The sequence below is a fragment of the Panicum virgatum genome, chromosome 3K (assembly GCF_016808335.1).
Source record: "Panicum virgatum strain AP13 chromosome 3K, P.virgatum_v5, whole genome shotgun sequence".
NCBI lineage: Eukaryota > Viridiplantae > Streptophyta > Magnoliopsida > Poales > Poaceae > Panicum > Panicum virgatum.
In genome coordinates, this window is record NC_053138.1 from 36,405,300 (window position 1) to 36,427,779 (window position 22,480).

A 22,480-nucleotide genomic window follows, 5' to 3' on the forward strand; every position below is an offset into this window, starting at 1 on the left:
GGCCTTCAAGTGATTGTCCAATTCTTTGGGTTTTTGGAATACGGCCTCCCGTGGCCCGAAATCTAGATGAGCCGCCTCCTCCTCCTCCGAAACAGCGTAGTATTCTTCGGAGAATCGCACAACATTTATCTCTATGTTGCTGCGCTCTAGAGAAACCTCATAATCCACCAATTCCTCATCACCCAAAGCTATAGGAACTGCTGGAACTTCATCGCGTGAAGCCAAAGTAGCTGCTTCGGCCTTCTGCTCAACAATAGGCTCGACCGGTCTGACCGGTTGCGCCTGGCGGTCAGATTGGTCCTCTACATCGGTCAGACCGGTCACCTGGGGCAGTTCGACTGGTCCTGTTGACTACACAGCGGGCTTGGCTCGCCACTCTTTTCCTTGAGGAACCATTGGCCGATATTTATTGAAGTGCTCCTCCCTGAGCTTTTCGGCCTCTTGCTCCTTCTGCTCCTGGCGCCTCAAGCGCTGCAACCTCCTCTTCTGTGAGTGGCATAAACTCGGCGGGCACCACCTAGGCTGATGGTACTTGCTTGCCGAGCCACTGCTGCTAGCCTCATGATCATTGGCCAACACACGCTTCTGGGAATCAGTTTGAGCCGATTTGCCAAACACCATCGCCTTCTTTCTAACATCCTTGACCACCACATTCACATCACCGATTTTCACAACATCATCGGCGGTGGTCTTCCTAGAATCCACTTGCATGGGCTGCACATCCTCCTCCTTCCTTTTGAAACGGTATTCTTGCCTTGGAGGATGGAATTGGACTGGTCCGATCGGTGCAGCATGCTGCTGCTGACCAGATTGGCGCAGGCCCAATCGGTCATGCACCGGTGTCCTAGAGTTACTAGAAAAAGCAGTTCCAGTTAATGACAAAGAAAACAAACGGACTCGCAAAGAGTTACTAGAACTAGCTTCACCCAATTGAGCAACATATTGACTTATGTGCTCCCAAGTTGACCGATTATCGTCCCCACTAAATTTAATAAAATCGGGAACGCGCCACCTTGTGGGATAAGGAACCAAATTGTAAGCATTGGGGTACGGTCTTTGATACAACCGATTTCTACTAGGATTTATGCCCAACTAACTAAGTTTAGTACCAAGCAAAGTATTTAAATCTGCTCTCATCCTGGCAAGATCGGCCTCATAGTTCCCACTACTAGATGTTTGAGCATTGGTTGCTAGACGATTAGTTGCTGGCTCAGTAGTACTCATCGTATGTGTAGCATGATGGGGATTATTTCTTGTCAAATCATCCCAAACATCTTGTGGCATAGCGGGTGGGAAAGGAGGTTCACCGTATGATCTGATAGTATACGGTGGTACAAAACCCTCCAACTCATCTGTTCGGCCAGCTGTAGCCGAACTCGGAATTGGCGCGAGCGCCGGAGTAGACACCGAGGCCAGCACCATGGCACTGGTCTGACCGGTCTGAGGGACCGGTCTGACCGCACTGGCCGCCGAGGCAGCGGTCTGACCGGTCGATGTGACCGGTCTGGCCAGTTTGGTGGTTGGCCAAACGGTGCCTGGCGGTGGTGTCTGCCCAGCGAAATAATTCGGTGGCATCCCAAATTCCACATTAACTGTAGATGTAGGAGCTGCCGAACTAGGGGTAAGATCTTTAGTAGAATATGTGGTATTTAGGGTCTTACCCTTCTCCATCCTATCCATACGCTCAGATATGTCAATCAAAGTATTTTGCGTGGATAGCTGCGCATCGTTTGTCTTCTTTCCTAGCTCGGATAATAACATGCTATATAGATCATGAGGGGAAGAACTTACATTGACGACTATAGGAGCAGGCGGTGGTGGTAGAGTAGATGAGATCGACGGCATGACGAATGTCTCCTTCTCGATCACGTCTTGTTGAGTCTTCCCATAGCATGCTAGCATCCTCGCCTTGATCTCCTCGTTCTGACATTTGAGGTCAGCCTCAAACTTCAGGCGCTGTTCTTTAGGCAGATCTTCGTAGTTGACGTTGATGGTGTTCGCAGGATCTACCTTGGAAGTATCTCCTAATTCACCAGTCATTGTAACCGATGTAGATTGCTTCTTCTTCCCCAGCGGAGTCGCCAAAAAGTATGTTGACGCTAATCTGGTCAACACACCGGAGCGCTAGAACCCGCGGATCGCAAACGATTGTCACCAGCGGGCTTCAGACGGCGACCGGTCAGACCGGACACTCCAACCGGTCAGACCGGTTGAAGGCAGAAACACGCGAAAACCTAGAACCTCGAGCTCGGGAGGGACCCCATCGGAACTTGAAGAACTTGGGTTGTCTTAGGTCAGCAGGCCACCCAAGACGCCCTTGAACGCCATAGAGACGAGCAAAGAACAGCAAATATGCTAGAAAAGCGAATTTGAGAAAAAAAGTAAAAGAGATTGTATTGATTTGATTGTGGTTAGAAAACCCTCAATCGGCCACAGCCTTTATATTTATAGGACGGGGAGGACGTACCTCTTTCAAATCAGATTACAATAGGACTCTTAACATAAAACTCTAATCCTACTCGGATTACAAGCCCAGACCGATCAGACCGGTCGGCCTCGGTTATTGCCAATTTTGACCTCCAACAGAAAGTAGGGAGGCACGAGCAAACCGCAACTTACCAAATGAGTTCACGCAGAGCGATGGTACTGCCTCCGCCCTCACGAGGCCCCAGCACCAGAGCCAAGGCGACCGCCTTATGACGGCAACACCGAGAGTCTGGACGCCCGAGCTCCCTTTCCGCACGCTCCTCTGCTTGCAGTCAATCCTCTAACAACAATCGATGAAAGACCCAGATCCAGTGGCCTAAGACTACTACTCATTATCAAAAGGAATGCTTACTACACTTGGTGAGCAACCGAGGACTCAGTGCCGCTATTTATAGCAGCGCCCAGGCAAGGCACGTCGTGAGGCAAGAACCAGCCGGAGCCCTATGTTAAAGTGTCTGCTAGCTCTCGTCCCCGTATGCGAAAAGCCAGCCTGATGGGGCAGCACAGAAGAAGGCGGGATGGACAGGCGACAGGCGATGAAGGCTTTCCGCAAGATTACTAGCGCGCACACCTCCCGAAAAAAAATCTCACATGCATGAAACACTAAATAAAGTCTATTTGTAAAAATTTTTTAGAGATGGGTGTAATTTTTCGCGACGAATCTAATGACGATAATTAATCGATGATTTGCTACAGTAACTATTCTCTAATTGCGTGATCAAAAACATCGTTAGATTCTTTATGGTCACTAACGCAGGGGTTCTGAAGTTAGTTTTATAAACTGATTTTATTTGACACCGTAATTAGTGATCAAAACTATTACTGTTACTAGCGCGCTCCCATTAAACACCAACCAAACAAGGCCGAAGAACCACGCGAGCAGCATCGGAAGCTTCGAGGCAAGCAGGAAGGAGCACAGGCGGGAAATCCACGCCAAGCGACCCGACATCGGCAAAGGTTGCTGCCGGCTGTAGTCGACATAGACAAATAGACAAGACCCAACGGAGGGCGCGCATAGAAGGCCCCTCAGATGCGCTAGTTAACCCAATGCGCGAATCTATGATTCTGCTAGAGGCTCAGGGCCTACACGGCTACACCCACTGAGTGCGCTGGCGCGCACCTATGAGTCAGTTTAGTTCTCAAAAATTTTCACTCGTCACAATAATTTATAATGTTTGACTACTAATTTAGAGTATTTAATGTGGATAATTCGCAAAACTCATTCCACAATCGCGGGCAAAATCGTGAGACGAATCTAATGAACCTAATTATGTAATGATTAGACAATGTTGTGCTACAGTAATCAACCTCTAATGATGGATTAATTAGGCTTAATAGATTCGTCTCGCGATTTCCCATCCATCCATGTAATTAGTTTTATAATTAAATCACGTTTAGTCCTCATAATCTTCGATTGAAACAGTGCTGCAGTAACTTACCCAAAAAATTTTGGGAACTAAACGCGGGTTGAATTGAGTTAGTCAGTTAGATTTGATCCGATTATGACTTGAGTTGTCAATCGGCCATTTTGACCGATCACAGTCATGAATTTGCAAAATTAGATTCGCCTACAAAATTTAATTTATCACCTTGGTTGTTAGCGTCGTCTTAGTTAGATCCGATCCGACTAATGGAGACCGTAAATTAAATTCGATAAGTTAGATACGTCTCTTTATAGTTGAATTTAATCTTAATTCTAGCTGTCAGGCGAGAATCATATAGTCAATAATTCTGCTAGCATGTCGGTTTTGTGGAACTATCCAGAAAACCAGTAAATAGTTTCTGTTGTTTACTAATTATAAATTTATTTTTTTATCAATTACATATTAAATTGGCTGCGCACTCTGAACGCAGAGAGCGGATTCTGCACCCGAGATAAAAGCAGAGACCAGAGGTTTTTTTTTTTGAGGGAAAGCAGAGACCAGAGTTGAGTTCGCATATCTTAGCGTGGGCTGAACCCAATCCATCCTAAGCAGTAGCCGAACTCTCCGTCTCTACCCACTCTTCCCGCCACCATGGCCGCCGCCGCCATGTGCTTGCCCCATTCTCTCTCCCCTCCCTTTCAAGCCACTCGCCGCCGCCCAGCGCCTCCCTCCTGCTTGCACTCTGAGCGCGGCGTCTCCTTCGACCCCGGCTCCGCCTTCTACCGCAGCGACAGCGCCGCGGGCCGCGACCTCGCCGTCCTCGCGGCCACGCTCCACCGCCGCCACGGCCGCCTCGATCCCTCCGCCCCGTTCCTGTGCCTCGACGCGATGTGCGGCTGCGGCGTCCGTGCCCTCCGCTACCTAGCGCAGGCTGGCGCCGACTTCGTCTGGGCCAACGACGCCTCCGAGGCGCTCCGCCCTGTCATCGTCGCCAACCTCTCCCGCTTCGAGCGGGGTTCGCCGCCGGCGGAAGCGGGGCGCAGGAGGTGGGTCGTGTCGCACAACGACGCCACCCGGCTGCTAGCGGAGCGGTACCTCCGGCGCGAGTACTTCGACGTCATCGACGTGGACTCGTTCGGTGGCGACGCCGCGTATGTAAGGGCGGCGCTCTTGGCGCTCAAGATTGGGGGCCTTCTCTACCTGACGTCCACGGATTGGCGGTCGGCGAGAGGGTATGGTTCGAGAAGGTGAGTCTTGCTCCATTTCTGACTTTAGTATCATCTAAAAATCTCTAGATTTCAATGGCTCAGGATTTCCTTCTTTTTTGAAAAGGAAGGATTTCATTTCTTCGAAATGTCGATTCTTCAATTGATAACTTGTACGTTTGTTGGGTGACTTATTACTTTGTCGCTTAGTTGCTTTTGCAATACGTGATTAAGTTCATCAGTGTTTGTACAAGAGGAACTGGGGTATATTTTGGAATGAAATTGTTATCATAGCTCAATTTATGGTTGTAATCTCGTATGCATATGATATTTAAATGTAGGTGCTTATCTATTTCCAGTACAAGTACAATGACTCTGTGCTTACTTAGGTTAACACGGATTTTAAATTGCTCAGATTGATTTTGGTTGCTTCTCAGCTTGAACATGAATCAGAGCCATCTTTATTGTGGCTATATAGTCTTCCTTCTGTCAAGGATACTGGGCTTGCATCACCCTGTAAATAATTTGATGCCTTTCTGTTTGAGAACTTGTTCAACTTTTCTCTGTACCGCGCTTTATAAGTGATAACTCATAACAAATCTTTTTGTGACAACTATGTAACATTCTGCTTTTATTTAGCTCTTTGTCTTCATATGGAGCATATGTTCGTCCAATGCCATATCCGAATGAGGTTGGTTTACGAATGGTTATAGGTGGTGCTGCGCGGGAAGCAGCTCTTCTGGGATTTCACATAAGACCAGTATTCTCGTATTTTGCATATCATGGTCCTATTTATCGAGTGATGGTACAATTATGCAATGGAAAAGATAATGACACCAGGTAACTCATTGTGCTTTTCTTTCCAACAACTATCGAACTGATTAGTTCATATTATGAAATGTTAAGTTCTGATGTCCTTTCTGTTTTGGCAGTAATTATGGCTTCATTACTCATTGCAAGAGTTGTGGCCAGTCTCAGACTTTTGGATTTGATGAGCTGGGGCAGATTTCTTGCGGTTGTACAGACAGAACAGTAGGTACAATGAATCATTTTCATGGTATTAAATTATTGTTTAATTACTACTGGTTGCTTTCAGGATCATTTTTTCCTTTATCAGGATTGAACAAACTTTGGATATGTGCGATCTATGAAATTACATCACTTTTTAGCTAATCCTGATTTGTTTTGGTAATGAATCAGGATTTTTTTTCCTTTAATCGGATTGAACAAACTTTGGATATGTGCGATCTAAGAAATTATATCACTTTTTAGCTAATCCTGATTTTGTTTTGGTAATGAACAAGTCTTACATAACCTAAGTTGAAATTGTATGCCTATGCCATGCAAGAAACTATCACTTTTTAGCTAATCCAGATTGAGTACTTGGCAAAGGAATTATGCTAGTATATAACAGTCCCTTTTTTACAGGATGACGATTTGATCGCTGTTGTAGGCCCACTTTGGACAGGTCCCCTCCATGATGCATCTTTCCTTACTGAAATGCTAAGCTTGGCTGATGAATGGGGATGGGCATACACAAGTGAGAATGTCACTTTGGAAAAACTCCTTAGCACGATGATTGAGGAGAGTGACCCACGGTTGCCTCCAGGATATATTAGACTTGACGAGGTATGTCTTGCAGTGCTATGTGCAATTATTGACTTCCTAGAAGTCTTCCGCAAACGGTATGAATTTCACAAACCTACAAATATCCTGGGCTAATATTGACAAACCTACCAGTATTTTCGATTGTGTTCTCACAAAAAACTAAAACTTTGTGACTTGCCCTTTTCACAACTAATTGGACCCACATGTCAGTCACAGTTCATCAAATGTGCCATATGGGCTCGACTGATCATGAACATGACACTTACATGTGAGCCTGGCTGACCATGAGGAGGGAATGATCACAGTTTTAATTTTGTGACAATTTAGCCCAAAATAGTGGCGGATTTGTGAAATGGGCACAAAATGTTGTAGATTTGTGTCTATTAACTCAAAATATTGGCAGATTTGTGAAATTTCTACCCAAAGCTAACTTTTCAATTAAATCCAGATTTCAAGACGAGCAAAAATTAACTCTCCACCACTCGGTACGCTCATCAATTCTCTACGAAAGGTATATCACTGTCACATGCTTATATGTTAATGTTTGGCTCAAGTTAATCGATCACAAGGATTAGTTTGAGGGAACAAGCACAACAATCACAAGGATTAGGCACAATGGCATAACCACACTTTTTTTCTGTCCATAGTATATCACAGATTAAGTTATGATGCTAATAATTTGTATTCATTTATTTTGGTTATGCATTTCTTAAATGTCAATTAGAATAATCATATTTCAATATGTGTGAGCAGGAAGGCTTTTCAGCTTGTCGATCTCATATAGGTACAAATGTAATCAAGACCAACTGTCCAATTTCTTCTTGCATCGATGTGGCACGGGAGATCCGAAACTTGCGATGAATGCCAACTGCATTCTTTGTGATTCACCAAGTAGAGAGTTCTTTTGACCGTTGTAGCACAAAGCAGCTGCGAAATGAGCACTTTGTTCCAAGTGGATCTTTCATTGTGGCAGTAACTGGAAGGCAGATTTTTTTGCTCACAAGCAAGACCTGTTGTCGCGAGCTACACACGTTTCGCATCATGGTGCCTGTTGTTTGCATGTTTGTGATAGGCATCCGTAGTTCACCTGTTTGTATACAGGCAACTTTTATTCCTTTTGTTTTCTTTTTAATTCTTTGGCAGCGATGATGCAGAACTTGTAAGAATGATTATAAATGCAGGTTAGGGGAAATTACCAGATGAGGATGTAAAATGTATTCCCTCCGACGTCGTGGACTCATCTTGCCCTAGATACCATATGTTTATGAACAAAGATAATAGATTTTTTATGACGTTATTGTGGAGCTTTCGGTTGCGGACATAGCATATTCAACAATTCAAGATTCATATCGTTATCTTGTGCTTAACTTGATGTTCTCCTCACTTTTCAATTTTTATCTTAGAAAGTAATCGAATCTATTACTCGCACGTGCTTGAAATAACGCAAAATTAACAAATCAGATCTAGAAGCAAAAGTAAACCCGTTCTTAAGGTTATTATAGTTAAAGGTAAAGTTGGAATTGTAGCTTCAGGTCGATATGATGCCCGTGACCAAGTTGTGGCTCCTACAAAGTGCAGAGCGCAAACAATGAAAGGCATGGTAACTTAACCTCGAAGCTCAGGTAAGAACAGTTCTTTGGCATTATTACTGGACACGGAGGAAGCAGGGCTCTCTGGGCATCTATGTATGGTGCCAGCCACAGAAGAGCGTAGCAGATCCGAGCCAAGCCGAGCACGCAAGCAGGACAAACAAATTCAACAGCTATAGCATCAGTATAACTCAACGAAATGTACAAGGTCCAGTAGCTAGACAGGTCCATTTTTATTTCACATGACTCAAAACAGCTTGATAGCAAGCGCAAATGAGTATCCCCTCAAGACAAATCAGGCAAGCACATTGTCGTACACCTCTCCAGCGTATTTCCAGTTCATCACCTTCCAGATGTTGTTCAGGTAATCCGGCCTAACATTCTTGTACTGCAACCAAGAAAGCATTGGAGATCACTCGGCACAACAAAAAAGGCGTCAAGATTCACTTGCAAGAAAGCTGACACTGCTAGTGGGAGATAAATAAATTTGAATCAAAGCTCTACCAGAATGCAAACAAAAGGTCAATTTCCATTACTTATTAAAGCAGAAGCCCATGGCTTTTCAAAAAATGTAAAGGAAAAAAAATGAAGATTATGTTGTTGCTCTTCAGCTAAAACTGTGACAGGCAATCTTCATGAAGTTCACCAACTACACATGCGTTATTATCCAAGAATTCAACTGATCTTTTCCAAATACTTTGACACATAACCCATTAATTATAAATGATATGATTCTTAAGCTGCTCATATTTGGGATTACTGGACAAATAGGATGGCAAGACGCGATATCTATTATTTATGAAAACACCAATGTGGATGATAACTGATCTTTCTGGGAACTAATCATATTAGGGGTTAGTAAACCAATAAGATGGCAAGTTGTAAGAACTGTCTTCGATAAAAACACCAATGTGGCCAGGTTGCTACTAAGTAATCCAAGCACAACCTTTTTATATGACTCAAATCTACAGTGTGAATTCATCCTCAGTATACGAAGCAAATTAGTTGTACTGCTAGCAGTATGAATCCATCGTCTCCATATATGGCTCAAGCAACAGTGTCACTGTTAGCGATATATGTGTTTGGACCATCAACAACAGAATTAATATGGGTGATCAAAATGGTTCACGCTCATCACAATTTTTTTGGCAGCTGGTTTGCCACCAGTCTCAGGTAAACTGTTTTCAACAGGGGTAGAATTAATCAACAGAAAGTTGAACCCTGTGTCCCTGACTCAAGAAACATGAGATTACCTGGAGGTAGTATGCATGCTCCCAGACATCAATCCCCAACAAAGGAACTAAGCTTGCCCCTTTAGTCACCAAAGGGTCCTGCAAGATCCACAGGTCAGTTATGCATATCAAACCATTCATTTGTACTACCTACAAAGGTCATGTGTAAGGTAGAAAAACAAGCTCATGAGATAGAATGCATTTATTTGCTAAAAATAGGATGACACCTAAAGTTCCTTCAGAGTTTACAATTTCACTTAGTTCAACTCAGCACAATAACATATGAATAACACTCCTGGGCTTCCTGGCACGTTCTTAGAAACTTGATAGCAAAAATATTTTCAGTACCTGCTGCAACAATATCCTCTTATGGAGAGTAACTGCTCTATATTACAGCAAAGCTAGTATATATAGTCAGTATATCCTCTTACACATGGACCTGCAGTGCATAAGGTCTTTTTACAGACCTGGCAGCTACGAGCACAACAGCTCTAACAGAAGAGTGGTAAAAGAACAAAATGCAAATTTTCAGCGGCAATTGAGGGCGTTGGGTTAAAATCAGTGGCAAAAGGTCCAGTATTTGAGGAACACAAGAGAAATTCATGGATAAGATACAAAAACTTACATGATAGCATATGAAAAAAATACCATTGGTAGGATATGAAAGATTATAGAGACGATATGGAAAAATAGCCATTTAGCTAACCATCCATATTTTAAGCTCATGATCACTTTCCCAATAACGATCACAGATAGAAAATGCATGTGTATGCCTTGATTACCTATGGGACAGGTACTAAGCACAAGCCAGCAACACAACTAGCTTCTAGGCTTTTCAGAAAACTGGGTTGCAATGTAAACAATTTAAGACTGAGAACATGACATTGTTGCACCATGTGAAATGAACAATAAACAGATGAGAATAATATCTTTCACCTGATTAGCAGTAGTTTCAACTGAAAGCTTTTTTGCCTCTTTATCCAAAGCAAGCCACTGCACAAGTAATAAGTGAATTGCCAAAAAAAAACTTCTGAGACTGTATCAGGATATCAAGTATTCTGCATAAAACAAAGCAAATGTACATACCACCCATCCAGATCCCTGTAAAGCAGCACCTTCTGCATTCATCTTCTTTACAAGTGCCTCAAATGAACCAAAATCCTCATCAATGGACCAGCCAAGTTTTCCATGCGCTAGCTCCCCACCACCTTCCTGTTAAACATCAAATATCCTCGCAATTTTCATGAAACAACCCCAAACAAAGAAAAAATAAACACGTGTTCTTCTATTGTGCGGACAATAGATCTATTAACAAGATACTTACGCTAATAGGCTTGAGGTTCTTCCAGAAGATTGAATGGTTCACATGGCCTGCAACATGATAATTGTCTTAGTAAAAATTCTAGACCAGAGGAACAATCCGTTAAGAATCTGAATATGATGAACTTTTACCAGAAGGTTACATGTGAATACAATGAAGAGGTTAACATGCCATGCTCATGAACAAGCTAAATAGGCCAACATGATGAATAGCAAGGGGCTTGACAAGTCCTTAATATAGCCGAACAAGACGTGCTTAAATTAATTTAACTAATAAGCAAGGTTACATATGTGACAGTTTACCAAACAAAAAGAACAAGTACAATAGGGTATGCTAGAGTAGAAAAGGAATCAAGTGTAGCTCATAATGTAGAGGTGCCAGGAGATCCGATAAAACAAGTATATAAGGTCTGAACATCCACAAATATGCCACAAAATGTTTCAATATCCAACCAAGTCATACAAATTCCTGCACATCGGCAAGAACCTAACCAATTTTCTAATCAACCACAACAAGGCAGTAGTAGTAGCAGCTAAGATACGATTAGCAAAGTAAAGAAAGGTAATAAACAACACCAACATTGTTATAGAGCCATAAGCAAGCTACTGGTACCACGAAACAAATCTAGAAATTTTGCCTTGAACAGTAGCACTAATATAGAAATCACTCCAGAAAGTATCCAAATTGCAGCCTATTAGGCAATCGATGGTGCCTCCAAATCAGCATTCTCGTGGTCAATGACAAAACCCCCACCCACCGAAAACCTCAGAAACGGTATCCTACAATCCGCCAACCGTATCCGAATCCCAATCCGAGAGGTCATCATACACCGCTCCCGCACTCGGATCACTCGAGATCGGCAGCAGCAGCGTACTAAACCCCCATCCAACCCCTAAAATCCGCCCCGCCCGCATCATCCCCACCCCCGAAATAAAACAAGCCCCGCACCCTAAGAGAGATAGAGAACAAGAGAAGCATGGGGTCGATGAGGGGAGAGCAGCGGGGGCCCTCGTTCACTCACCGCCGCCGTTGAACTTGATGGCGCCCTGGAGCTGGACGACGGCGGAGGCGTCGCCCTTGGCGATGGCGGCGTCGAGCTGCTCGAGCGCCTTGTTGTAGTTGGCGACGTAGGTGGCGTGGTGCTTCTGGTGGTGCAGGCGCATGATCTCCCCGGAGATGGCCGGCTCCAGCGCGCCGAAGTCGTAGGAGAGGTCGGGGAGCGCGACCGTCGTCACCCCCCTCGCCGCCGCCGCCAGCGGCCGGGCGCCGCCGAGGGCGAGGGACAGGGTCTTCTTCGACGCAAGGGTACGGAGAGCCATGGCCAGATGGAATGGATACTCGGATTCCTCCCTCTCTCTTTCTCTCTCTCGTGCGAGCCTCTCTGTGTATGACCGCGGCGGTGTATATGGAGCTGGAGAGCGGCGCGGCGTGGGTGGTATCTGCTTGCCAGCTCTCGGCTTGGAGGGTTCTCTGGAAGGTTTGGGGGAGAGATATGCGTCGCGATTCGTGCAGATCGACGGGTGCGTGACGTGGCGACACTGTACGCGCGGTGGCTTTCCCCGTGATTTGCGTAGATGCTTCGCTAATGACGTGCCTGTGCGCTGACACTGCGCTGGTGGAAAACTTTTGTGAGAGATGAGGCTCTTCGTCTTTGATGGGGGAATGTCCACACCTCCCAAACATGAAACGTCCAATGCCACGAGGCCATGTTTAGATCATAATCTGTAAACCCCGTAACCGTAAAAAAAACATCACATCGAAGGTTTGGACACATACATAAAGTACTAAATGAAATCTATTTATAAAACTTTTTGCATGGATGAGCTGTAAATCGCGAGACGAATCTAAGAAGCCTACTTAATCCATAATTTTGTAATATTAATGCTACAGTAACCATTTACTAATTATAGATTAATTAACATCATTAGATTCGTCTTGCAATTTAGAACCCATCTGTAAAAAAATTTGTAAATAGAATTCATTTAGTATTTCAAATTAGCAAGATTCTATCGAAAATTTTTTTGTGTTTCGTCTAAACACGGCCCGATTTTCCCACACGAGTGGTGGTATCCAAAACAGCTAAAGCACATAACCCTCTCTCTTTTTTTTGGCAGAAATCAAGAGAAATTTCTTGCGGAACTTGGCTCGAATTCACATCAAATGCGCTCCAAATTGACCAGCAAAGAAAAGTTCATGCGACACGCGATCTAGTGCAATCCAAACGACCATACCTACCCAGTGGTTCCCTTCATTCCATGCCTGTCACCGATCCTGACCGATCACGCAAAACCGCGGCGGCGGCTTCGGTTCTGAAGCAGAGCCCGCAGGTTTTTTCTGCAGCACCTGATTTTCTGCATGTTGGGCGCGCGACGAGGTTTCGGAAACCATGGGCAAATCAGTCGCCCAGGGTCACAGAGCACGACAGGTAAGATCGTAGTAGTAGGCGATGTGAAATAAGGCTCGGTCTCGGTGGAAATTTTATGGACACAGTTATCCAGACTGAAAACTAGGTAACCATATCAGATGAGTTTTATGATGATGAAACTCTCCTCACATCCCATGAAATTCTATCCTTCTCTCTTCTTGTCATGTTAGCAAAAGTGGTGGTATTTAATGTCATGAAATCTTTCATAAAATCCCCATTGAGACTGGCCTAAGAACCTGAAGTCTCGTGTTTCCCCGTTTCACGCTTCATTATGCACAGCAAAGGGAATCGGTTAGCTAAGTGTTTAGATACGTTTATTCGTTACCACGCTAGCATTACTGCATGGCTTTTATGGTGTGTTTAGGGCCTGTAAAAATTTGGACATAATTTACTGTAGCAATTTTCAACAGAAGATTAGACGGATTAAACATAATTTAATTATAAAACTAATTCTGTTGATGGATGGAAAATCACGAGACGAATCTATTAAGCATAATCAATCCGTCATTAGAGGTTATTTACTGTAGCACGACATTTTCTAATCATGGTCCAATTAGATTTAATGACGGATTGATTATGCTTAATAGATTCGTCTCACAATTGTGGAATGAGTTTTATCAGTTATTCACATTTAATACTCATAATTAGTAGTCAAATGTTCGAAGTTACTATAGCGCTATAAAAATTCAAGACACAGTAAAAACTACGTATTTAAGAAAACCAAAACAATTTATAATTTATGATGGATAGAGTGTAAGACCATGTTGCTGAATTAACGGCTTATGGACTAGACATAATGCAACATGTTCGCGGACCAGGCACTTGCAGAATGCAACAAAGGGCTGGATATCGAGCCAGCTCGGTTTGTTAGTGGCTCGGCTTGTTATGGCTCGACTCGTTATAGCTCGTTATACAAACGAGCCAGAAAGCTAGCTCGGCTCGTTAGTGGCTCGAACTAGCTCGTTTGGCTCGCGAGGCAGAGTATAAAAATATTTACATAGAGATGATAACCGTAAATCTATAAAAAAACACATCACATGCATATTTAAAGTGAAATAAATAAAATAATATGAATAATATAATAAAAAATATAAGTATGTTATCATCCATGACCATGATCAATCATTATTCGTTGATCGTTTCCACTAATTCATACAATATTTGTTATTTATCTTGGCTCGTTATGGCTCATGAGCAGCTCGCGAGCTGGCTCATCATAAAGCGAGCTGGCTTGTTATAAAACGAGCTAGCTCATTATAAAATGAGTCGAGCTCGAGCCGAACTACTAACGAGCGAGTCGAGCGAGCTAGCGAATTACGAGTTTTTCGTCCAGCCTCAGCAACAACCACTGTTCGTGGCAAGTGCACCCAATGCAGCAACTCCAAGTAGAAAAAACTAGATGCACATACAAAAACATTAGTGAATCTTTATCTGCTATCAATGAAGAAATTGATTATGTACTCAATTCATGGTCGTGCGAATTTACGGATCTTTATCCACCAAGAATGAACAAACCCGCTATATACTTGAATTTCTGAGTTATGCTTCCTTCTCATTTCCTGTGAAAAGCATCGTGTGAATTTACATGATTCATTCGAACCTATCTAGTATCTACTAAGAAGACCCAGTAGCAGGAGGGGTCCTGAGAAGCTGCTGCAACAGACGGGCCGCAAGGCGCTGTGTAACGCCCCCTGCAACACGGGAACCCAGAACACGGGCCTCTGGTTCTTGCAGCACCTGATTATCAAAATCACTCTATCAGTCACAGAATCTTCTGTAACAGTTGAAACACATGGTAAGACATTAGGCAACAGTCTACCTGTACGACTGGTTGCAAAAGGCTCGGATCGAAGTTATTTGAGGATCTCAAAAGACCCCATACTCTGAAAAGTTGGTCTCGGAGCTCCATCATTTGTTCCCGTTCAGCCTCACTAAACTTGAAGGGTCCAGCCGGATTGCCACTGGAAATTAGTGGCTTCAAAAATTCTGGAGCTGAGTTGTATGAATCAATCAGTGTTCCAATAGTGATGGCTTCTGTTACACGAACTGCCTCTTTCACAACCAGCACACGCAATTCCTCCCCATCAGGACCAAGGAGAAGCTTTAGAACAGGTTGTAGGGCATCTTTGGCTGCGAATTCTCTATCTTGGCGCCCTTGAACAAGGAGATTTTCAAGCCTATTCCATCTGCAGGGACGTGAAGTTTAAACAATGCTATCCTGAGTGGTTGTTTTATCTCTCAAAAGACTACTACATACACATAGATGAGCAGATACTTGCCTGAATCTTCCGTCCTTGAATAGAAGCTCAATTAAAGCATCTCTGAGATATGGATTGGGATCAGTAAGTAGCCTCTTAGCAAAGTAAGGGTATGAGGCAGCAAGCACCTTAAAATCAGGGTCAGCATAGAGTGCTAATCCTTCCAGCACAGTGAGTGATCGCAGTATCAATGCATAGTATGCAGGTACTGAATTTGAATAAAGAAACAAGTTATATCACTGATCACTCTATGACCAAAATTAAGGCACAACAAGAAAATAATATCTGAACAATTTAAGCTTACCGTTGAATGGGTAGCGATAGAGAACGGCACCTAATCCATCAACTATCGTCTTGAAGTTCAACTCACTCACTGTTGCGTTCAGCGCATCATCAAAGAAATTCTTGAGAGCAGGCACAATTGGGGAAACATCGACATCAGGTTCCAAAAAATCTAGCGCATAATAATCACGAGCCATAGCTTCATAGTCCCTGTTGACCAAGTGGACAACATGTCCTATAATGGCTACCCTTGCATCCTCTGGTGTTTCACTCATCATGCCAAAATCAAGAAAAGCAAGCTTCCCCTCAGGTGTTGCCAATATATTACCAGGATGGGGATCAGCATGAAAGTAACCATATTCCAGAAGTTGCCTCAAGCTACACTGGATGCCAATGTTGACCAAATCCAGAACCTTCAATCCTTGACTTTCGATAGCGGCCTGCTGGTTTAATTTCACACCCTCAATCCACTCCATAGTCAGAACCTTTGCACTTGTGTAATCCCAAAATATGTCAGGCACCAATACATCTTGCTTATCAGCATATAACTTCTTAAACCTTCTTGCATTTTGGCCTTCCTGCATTCCATATGATTACAGATGTTTATTTGATCATGTGGATAACAACCAATTGATGAACTAAAAGGAATGATTATTATCCTTCTGATCAAACAACCAAACATTTTTATTTGCCCCTGAATTTCATCATTGACTAAGTTTATGGAAAGAAATCTGTTGTAATGAAGATATGTTACAAAGTGTCTTGAAAGCAGTTCACAAGGACCAGAGGAATGTACCTGGACATAGTTGAGCTCTTGGAAAACTCTTCGAGCAAATTCATCCATGAGGGCAACAACATCACTGGTTACAATGTCAACATATTTATTTATTAAAAAGCCAAGGCCCCTGAGTAGATAAAAATCAAGCCCTATGGCATCCTCAATACCAGGTCTTTGCACCTTGACAGCTACCAGCTTCCCAGAATATTTCAACCGTGCCTTGTAAACTTGACCTAAACTAGCAGCTGCAATGGGGGAAGGTGATATTGTCGAGTAAATCGAATCAAGTGGGAAGCCAAGCTCTCTCTCAATACACGCAAATGCCTCTTCATCCGGAAATGTGGGAAGTGAATCCTGCAAGATAGCGAGGCTTCAACAGTTGGGAGGGATCTAAAATTTGCAACAGAAGTAACCTCCCAATTTGGAAGCATCTTAAACTGTTAAAGTACAACTGGTGGAATTGACTACCTCTAGAGCAATTGCCTGTTCTGTATGTGACCAACCATGACCATTGCATAACAGGATGAAACACTAACTTTATAAGATTCCCCATCACATCGAATGTTTCAACGCATGCATGAAGTATTAAATGTAGCTAAACAAAATAACTAATTACACAATTTGTCTATAATTTGCGAGACGAATCTTTTGAGCCTAATTAACCCATGATGGGATAATAATCACCAAATACAAATGAAAGTGCTACAGTACTTTACACCCAAAAGTTTACGCATCTAAACAAAGCCTAAGAAATTGGGTCTAGCAGTGCTATATTTTCACTAGAACCTGATCTACCCGCGAAGTGTTGAAACGTGATGATTCTAGCATCGATAGTGCTGTCCTGAAATTAAGTTCACTACACATTTGCCGAATTGAGCAAAGAATGCGCAGCGACGCACCTGCAACTCGGCAAGCTCCTCGAGGTACTCTGCCGGGCAGAGGTCGGGGCGCGTGGACAGCCCCTGCCCGATCTTCACGAACGTCGGGCCGAGCCTGGTGAGGATAGTCCGCAGCTCCACCGCCCTGGCTCGGCGCTTCGCCGAGGACGAGTCCCCGCTCCGCTCGTCCAGCAGCACCTTGACCCCGAAGGCCCCCAGCTTGGACAGCACCTCCGCCGCCCTCAGCGCCACCTGGTCGATTACACAGCAGCAGTCAGCGCTGAGGTCGATTAATGACAAAATTGTTCGGGATTTGTGAGTGCCTTGAAGGGACGGGACCCGTAGCGGGCGGCGAGGAGCTCGGGGCTGTAGACGGTGGCCCCGGCGGCGCGGGCCATGGCCCGGGCCTCGGCCTGCAGGTCCTCGGCGCGGTCGCGGGCGAAGGAGGCGGCCACGGGGGGCCCGGCCGCTGTCGAGGCGCCGTTGGCCGGCGCGGGAGGGGACGCGCGCGGCGAGAGCTGAATGGAGAGGTCCGGGGACGGCGGCGCGGCGGTAGAGGCCGCGCGGAGGAGGGAAGGCGCGCGGCGCCGGCGCCGGCGAGGCCCGAGGCCGCGCGGGGCGGAGGGGAGGGAGAAGGAGACGGCGGCCGCGGCGGTGGCCGCCATGGCCGCGGCGGGCGAGCGGAAGGAGGTGTGGTGGCGGGGCCGGGGGCAAGCTTGGGGCGGTGGGGCGTGGGCGTCGACAGCGCCGGGGCGGGCGTGTTTTTTCTTACATTTTGGTAGTTGATTGGGTGTGTTTTCGTGGAGATTTCATGTGCGCCACAGAGAGAGAGCGAGGAGGCGGCGGCGTCCACGACCATGAAGTGGACTGTAGGATTGGAGTTTCCGGAGAAACACCCACCCGGTAGGAGTGGAGTATCAGTAACTTCCATCTCCCACTTAAAAGTTTATTTTGAAAAAGAAAGAGTATGCAAACAAAATTAAAAAAACAGCATCTAAAAGTAAATTATAAAACCGAAAACAGCAGATTATCATCCAATTCTCATTATCAAAAATGCTTGGCAATCACTAAAATACACTTCGCTCTCACATAAATGAAGGCAAATCATCTCTCTATCTACCTTATCCATCGAGGATTTACCTTTTTAATATGCTGCAGCAACCATCGTCAAAATAAAAAAAATAGTTATTGCTCAAGAGAGATCGAGTTGATATGGTCTAAGCTGTGCGACTAGGATTTTTTACAACAATTCAAAACTTGAAATAAAATAAAGTAGGCGTTAATTATAATGCACTCTATAATCGTGCGACCGTTCTAGTACCGGAAGCTGGTAAACTTTTCGTTTACACACATGCTCTGACTTTTCTTAGACAAAAGCAGCCTAGTATCCTGAGCACGTCCACGACAGCTACACTTGTATCCATGAGGGCCACGAAATTGATTTGTTTGACTCAAACTCTTGCCCCTGAGATCTTTCATTGGAATGGAAGCTGTGTTTATCGCCACGTTCACTCCGGTAGAACTGGTGAGCTTTACAAATACGTATTTCTAACTCTGTGATTCAAAGCTCTCCGAATAATTCCATTTCAATTTTAATTTTCGATCTGCATCACGGGCAAGCATAATTGATACTATATATTAACCTCTCCATTTATGTCTTCCCAGGTGAAAGAATCAGAGATTTCATCGCAGTACCTTGCCGGCCGGCCTCCTGTTCCTCTGGCGAGGCACAAAATTTAGCCTTTGTTACCATCCCGACGACCAACTTTTATTTGGAGACCAAACTCCGTTCTGCCAGATATGTCCCGACTTTGGCTTTGGATAATATTTGGGGGAATCTTTCTTCTATTCAGTATTTCCACGTAGAAGATTAGAAAAAAAATCTCACCACAATGGTCACAATGTGTTGACGCTAAAACGCGCCGTCACACGAGCACGTCATGTGCATCTTGCAGAGGGCTCTTTGCAGCATCTCCACAAGATCCGGTCAGACCGGTTTGGTGGCCAGTCAGACCGATTTCGCCGGGGAGCCCGACAAAGATCCAACAAACGCTTGCCCAGAAGGGATCCCGTCAGGGCAAGCGCACCTTGGGTTGCCCTAGGCTCGGCAGGCCAGCTAAGGCACCCCCTCACGCCATGGAGACGAGAGATGAACAGCACATAGGGTTGGAAGAAAAGGTAAAAAGATAAAATGTGTTTGCTAGATCCGATTGGATACCCTCAATCGGCCGTGGCCCTTTATATTTTTAGGATGGGATGGACTTACCCCGCAAATTTTTTTTTACAGATCTAAATCTATTAAAATCACTAGTTGTACTCGGACTCTGCTTGGACCGGTCAGACCCACCGATTAGACCGGTCGGTCATGCCAGACCGCCTACTGACGCCTCGACCGGTCAGACTGCCTGAACATACCGGTCAGACCGGTCTCTTGCCAATTTTGATCGTTAACATATGCCCCCCTGTTCTTTGGCAAAGCTTGCGTGCCACAGAACACTCTCTGGACCAAAATTGTCTAAAGGCGATGATTACTAGTACATCGGCTATTTTTGTGCTAAGGGCGATAAAAAATTATTGGTCATGACTTGCTTTACTTCAAGTTAATGTTGAAACAATTTGTTTAGGCCTCCAAACCTTCTTCATGGCTTCTGGTTTTGTTGGCTTGACCTCCATTTGTTGCTCCATCACTTCTTGCTTGCGCAAACATTGTAACCTTCTCTTTTGAGTGTGAGATGAGCCTGAGGGACACCACCTTGGTTGTAAGTACTTTGAATCTTGCTTTATGCTCTTCTCACCCTCCTTGTTGCAATTAAGCTCCTTTCTAACCAGGTTATTGTTAATCGGTCTTTGTGAGGTAAACTTGGATATATAGAAGGATATTGAATATAATATGGTTGTATATACATCCTACTATAATCCAAAGGTGTAAAATAACCAGGATATGACCAAAATCATGGAGCAATCAACCTTGAATATGACATAGCAGCACAACTATCTTGACATGGTTGAGAATCCAATTGCTTACCAGATGTTGATGTTGACTTTGCATCCTTAACTTTATTTGGCCGTTCCTTCTGTTTCTGAGCGTTTCCCTCCTTCTCATATTTGGCCAAGATTTTCTTGAAACTCGGCCTTGTTTTATTCTTGGTCTTGGAAGAACTTCCAGACCCGCTGGAGGCACCGGTCAGACCGGTTTGAGTACTAGTCAGACCGTTACTTGGACTCTGTTTGGACCGGTCAGACCCACCGGTCAGACCGGTCAGTCGTGCTAGACCAGCTGCAGACGCCTCGACCGGTTAGACCGGCTGAACATACCGGTCAGACCAGTCTCTTGCTAATTTTGGTCGTTAACACAATGTACACTTGGTTAGCCTCTGGGCACCCCGAGCGGCGCGGTCCACACTTCCACTGCTTCCTCGTGGTGGTATGGTAACTCTAGGAGTGCTCCTCTATCTTCTACTATATATTGAAAATGGGAACTATGTTATTTATTTTCCCCCCTTTTCTATATGCAGGGGGCATCGTGATTGGAATGCTAGGACAACAGATAATGGGGTGACATCAACAAAGTCTGAAACGAAATCAAAATTAGAGTCACAAATTAATTCATTTTCTAGTTGTAGTCACCACAGGGCAGGTATCCATGTCATCGAAGAAATACTCGTCGAATTCTTCCGAGTTGTAGTCACCAAGGCTGACTCGTTCGAGGAGATCGTCCTCTGATCAGAGAGTTCTGCGATGCACACCATGATGACTTTGTGGCAAAGATCTTTGGGTCCTGAGTGTTTTGGCGAAGGAAGTGGTGTGCCTGTCTGGAACGGAAGCGCTTCAACTTGGGGGTAAAACCTCTCTGCAGATTGACTGAGGAGCCTCGATTTTTCGCAGCGCACCGTCCTTCCATGAGGAGTTGCTCTTATAACCAGGGTTTTGGTAGAGTCCTGATCGGTTTGAGCTTCCTTCGTAGAGTCGGCTTCAGAGAATATGAGTGGTTTGACGCGATCTTTCATTTGTTCTGATTTGACTAGGTCTTCCGAGTCTTCTTCTGTACCCAAGGAGTCGAATTCGTCATGGTAGTCGATTTTTTGAGATTGTATGTTTAGGATGTGGGATTAGCGGTATTTCCGTCTCCATCCTAAGCCATTCATCCAGTGTGTATAAGACTGGATTAGGGTTGCATCCTCTGGTTCCTTCAAGACTCTTGAGTCGTAGGTTGATGTTTTTTCAGCTAATTTAGAGTTTTCTATAGCTGGGGTCGGAGAACCTACAATTGTGGTCCCAGCTTTAGAATTGCTCCACCGATTCATGTAATCGGCGACCGATATACTATCACCTAGCTGGTCGTCCCCTGATAAAGAGTTGCACGATCGGTCGAGTTGAGGCTGTTCTTTTCGGGATGCTGGCAAGTTGCTGGAATGAGTCCCAGAGTTTCTTAGCTTTGGATTGCTGCTAGAGCTCCTCGAGCTTATGTGGCTTGGATAACCCTTCCATAAACATGTCGACATCATCTGACCATTCTTCCAAATCATCAAAACCTTCTGGGCCGTCGAGCTCCTCAAGATATTCCACGAATTCCTGACCGGATGCCCAATCGGGTGGTAGTGGGGTAGATTCGTTGTCGTAAATAGGGTCAGAGTTGTTGGTCCCTTTGGATCCAGAGGGGAGATCCCCCGTCTGAGGTTCTTTTGGTTTCCAGTATGTCTTCAACCCATTATGGGTACGTTCTTTGTATCCTTCTGCGTGAAAGGTGTCTTCCGCTAGTTTGATGGAGTCGGCGAGAGATGCGTGGACTCGGTCTGTTCCTGAGAAAATATCGCCCGTTCGGTTGAGTCGAGGGCTAGATCGCTCAGGAACTTGAGGGAGTTTGATGCTATGTTGTTGGAGAGTTGACTTCGCGAGGTTGATGCTGTGGCAGAACCAGTTTGAATTACACCAGTTTGAGTGCACTAAACACCTAAATGCACCTCAACCGATATAATCATTGGTCTGTCAGGTAATATCCCGATGAAACCACTTGATATCAGATCGTAACACAAGTATATATCCCGTACGAAGG

General features: G+C 44.7%; 3 protein-coding genes across 4 annotated transcripts; 1 reads left to right on the top strand and 2 right to left on the bottom strand.

Moving 5' to 3' along the window:
* The first annotated feature begins 4,394 nt into the window (after positions 1–4,394).
* Positions 4,395–7,987, top strand: LOC120699120 (tRNA (guanine(26)-N(2))-dimethyltransferase-like). Of its 2 annotated transcripts, none has more exons than XM_039982989.1 (6): positions 4,395–5,098; positions 5,696–5,896; positions 5,989–6,092; positions 6,510–6,685; positions 7,113–7,175; positions 7,418–7,987. In XM_039982989.1, the coding sequence occupies exons 1-6, from the start codon at positions 4,503–4,505 to the stop codon at positions 7,523–7,525; spliced, it is 1,248 nt and encodes a 415-aa protein (XP_039838923.1). In that variant the 5' UTR covers positions 4,395–4,502; the 3' UTR covers positions 7,526–7,987. The 2 variants fall into 2 exon arrangements, with proteins under 2 accessions (XP_039838923.1, XP_039838922.1); XM_039982988.1 differs by having other exon boundaries at positions 4,396–5,098; positions 5,989–6,088; positions 6,485–6,685.
* A 298-nt stretch (positions 7,988–8,285) lies between these two features.
* LOC120699121 (superoxide dismutase [Mn] 3.4, mitochondrial-like) lies at positions 8,286–12,265 on the bottom strand. The gene is made up of 6 exons (XM_039982990.1): positions 11,828–12,265; positions 10,810–10,856; positions 10,572–10,697; positions 10,422–10,478; positions 9,507–9,584; positions 8,286–8,641 (listed from the first exon to the last, which is right to left on the bottom strand). Exons 1-6 carry the CDS (start codon positions 12,123–12,125, stop codon positions 8,549–8,551), a joined length of 699 nt encoding a protein of 232 aa, XP_039838924.1. The 5' UTR covers positions 12,126–12,265; the 3' UTR covers positions 8,286–8,548.
* Positions 12,266–14,647: 2,382 nt separating this feature from the next.
* On the bottom strand, positions 14,648–18,202 carry LOC120699123 (protein ACTIVITY OF BC1 COMPLEX KINASE 3, chloroplastic-like). Its single transcript, XM_039982991.1, has 7 exons — positions 17,751–18,202; positions 17,449–17,679; positions 16,568–16,903; positions 15,794–16,349; positions 15,511–15,697; positions 15,051–15,417; positions 14,648–14,968 (listed from the first exon to the last, which is right to left on the bottom strand). Exons 1-7 carry the CDS (start codon positions 18,090–18,092, stop codon positions 14,846–14,848), a joined length of 2,142 nt encoding a protein of 713 aa, XP_039838925.1. The 5' UTR covers positions 18,093–18,202; the 3' UTR covers positions 14,648–14,845.
* Positions 18,203–22,480: the final 4,278 nt, after the last annotated feature.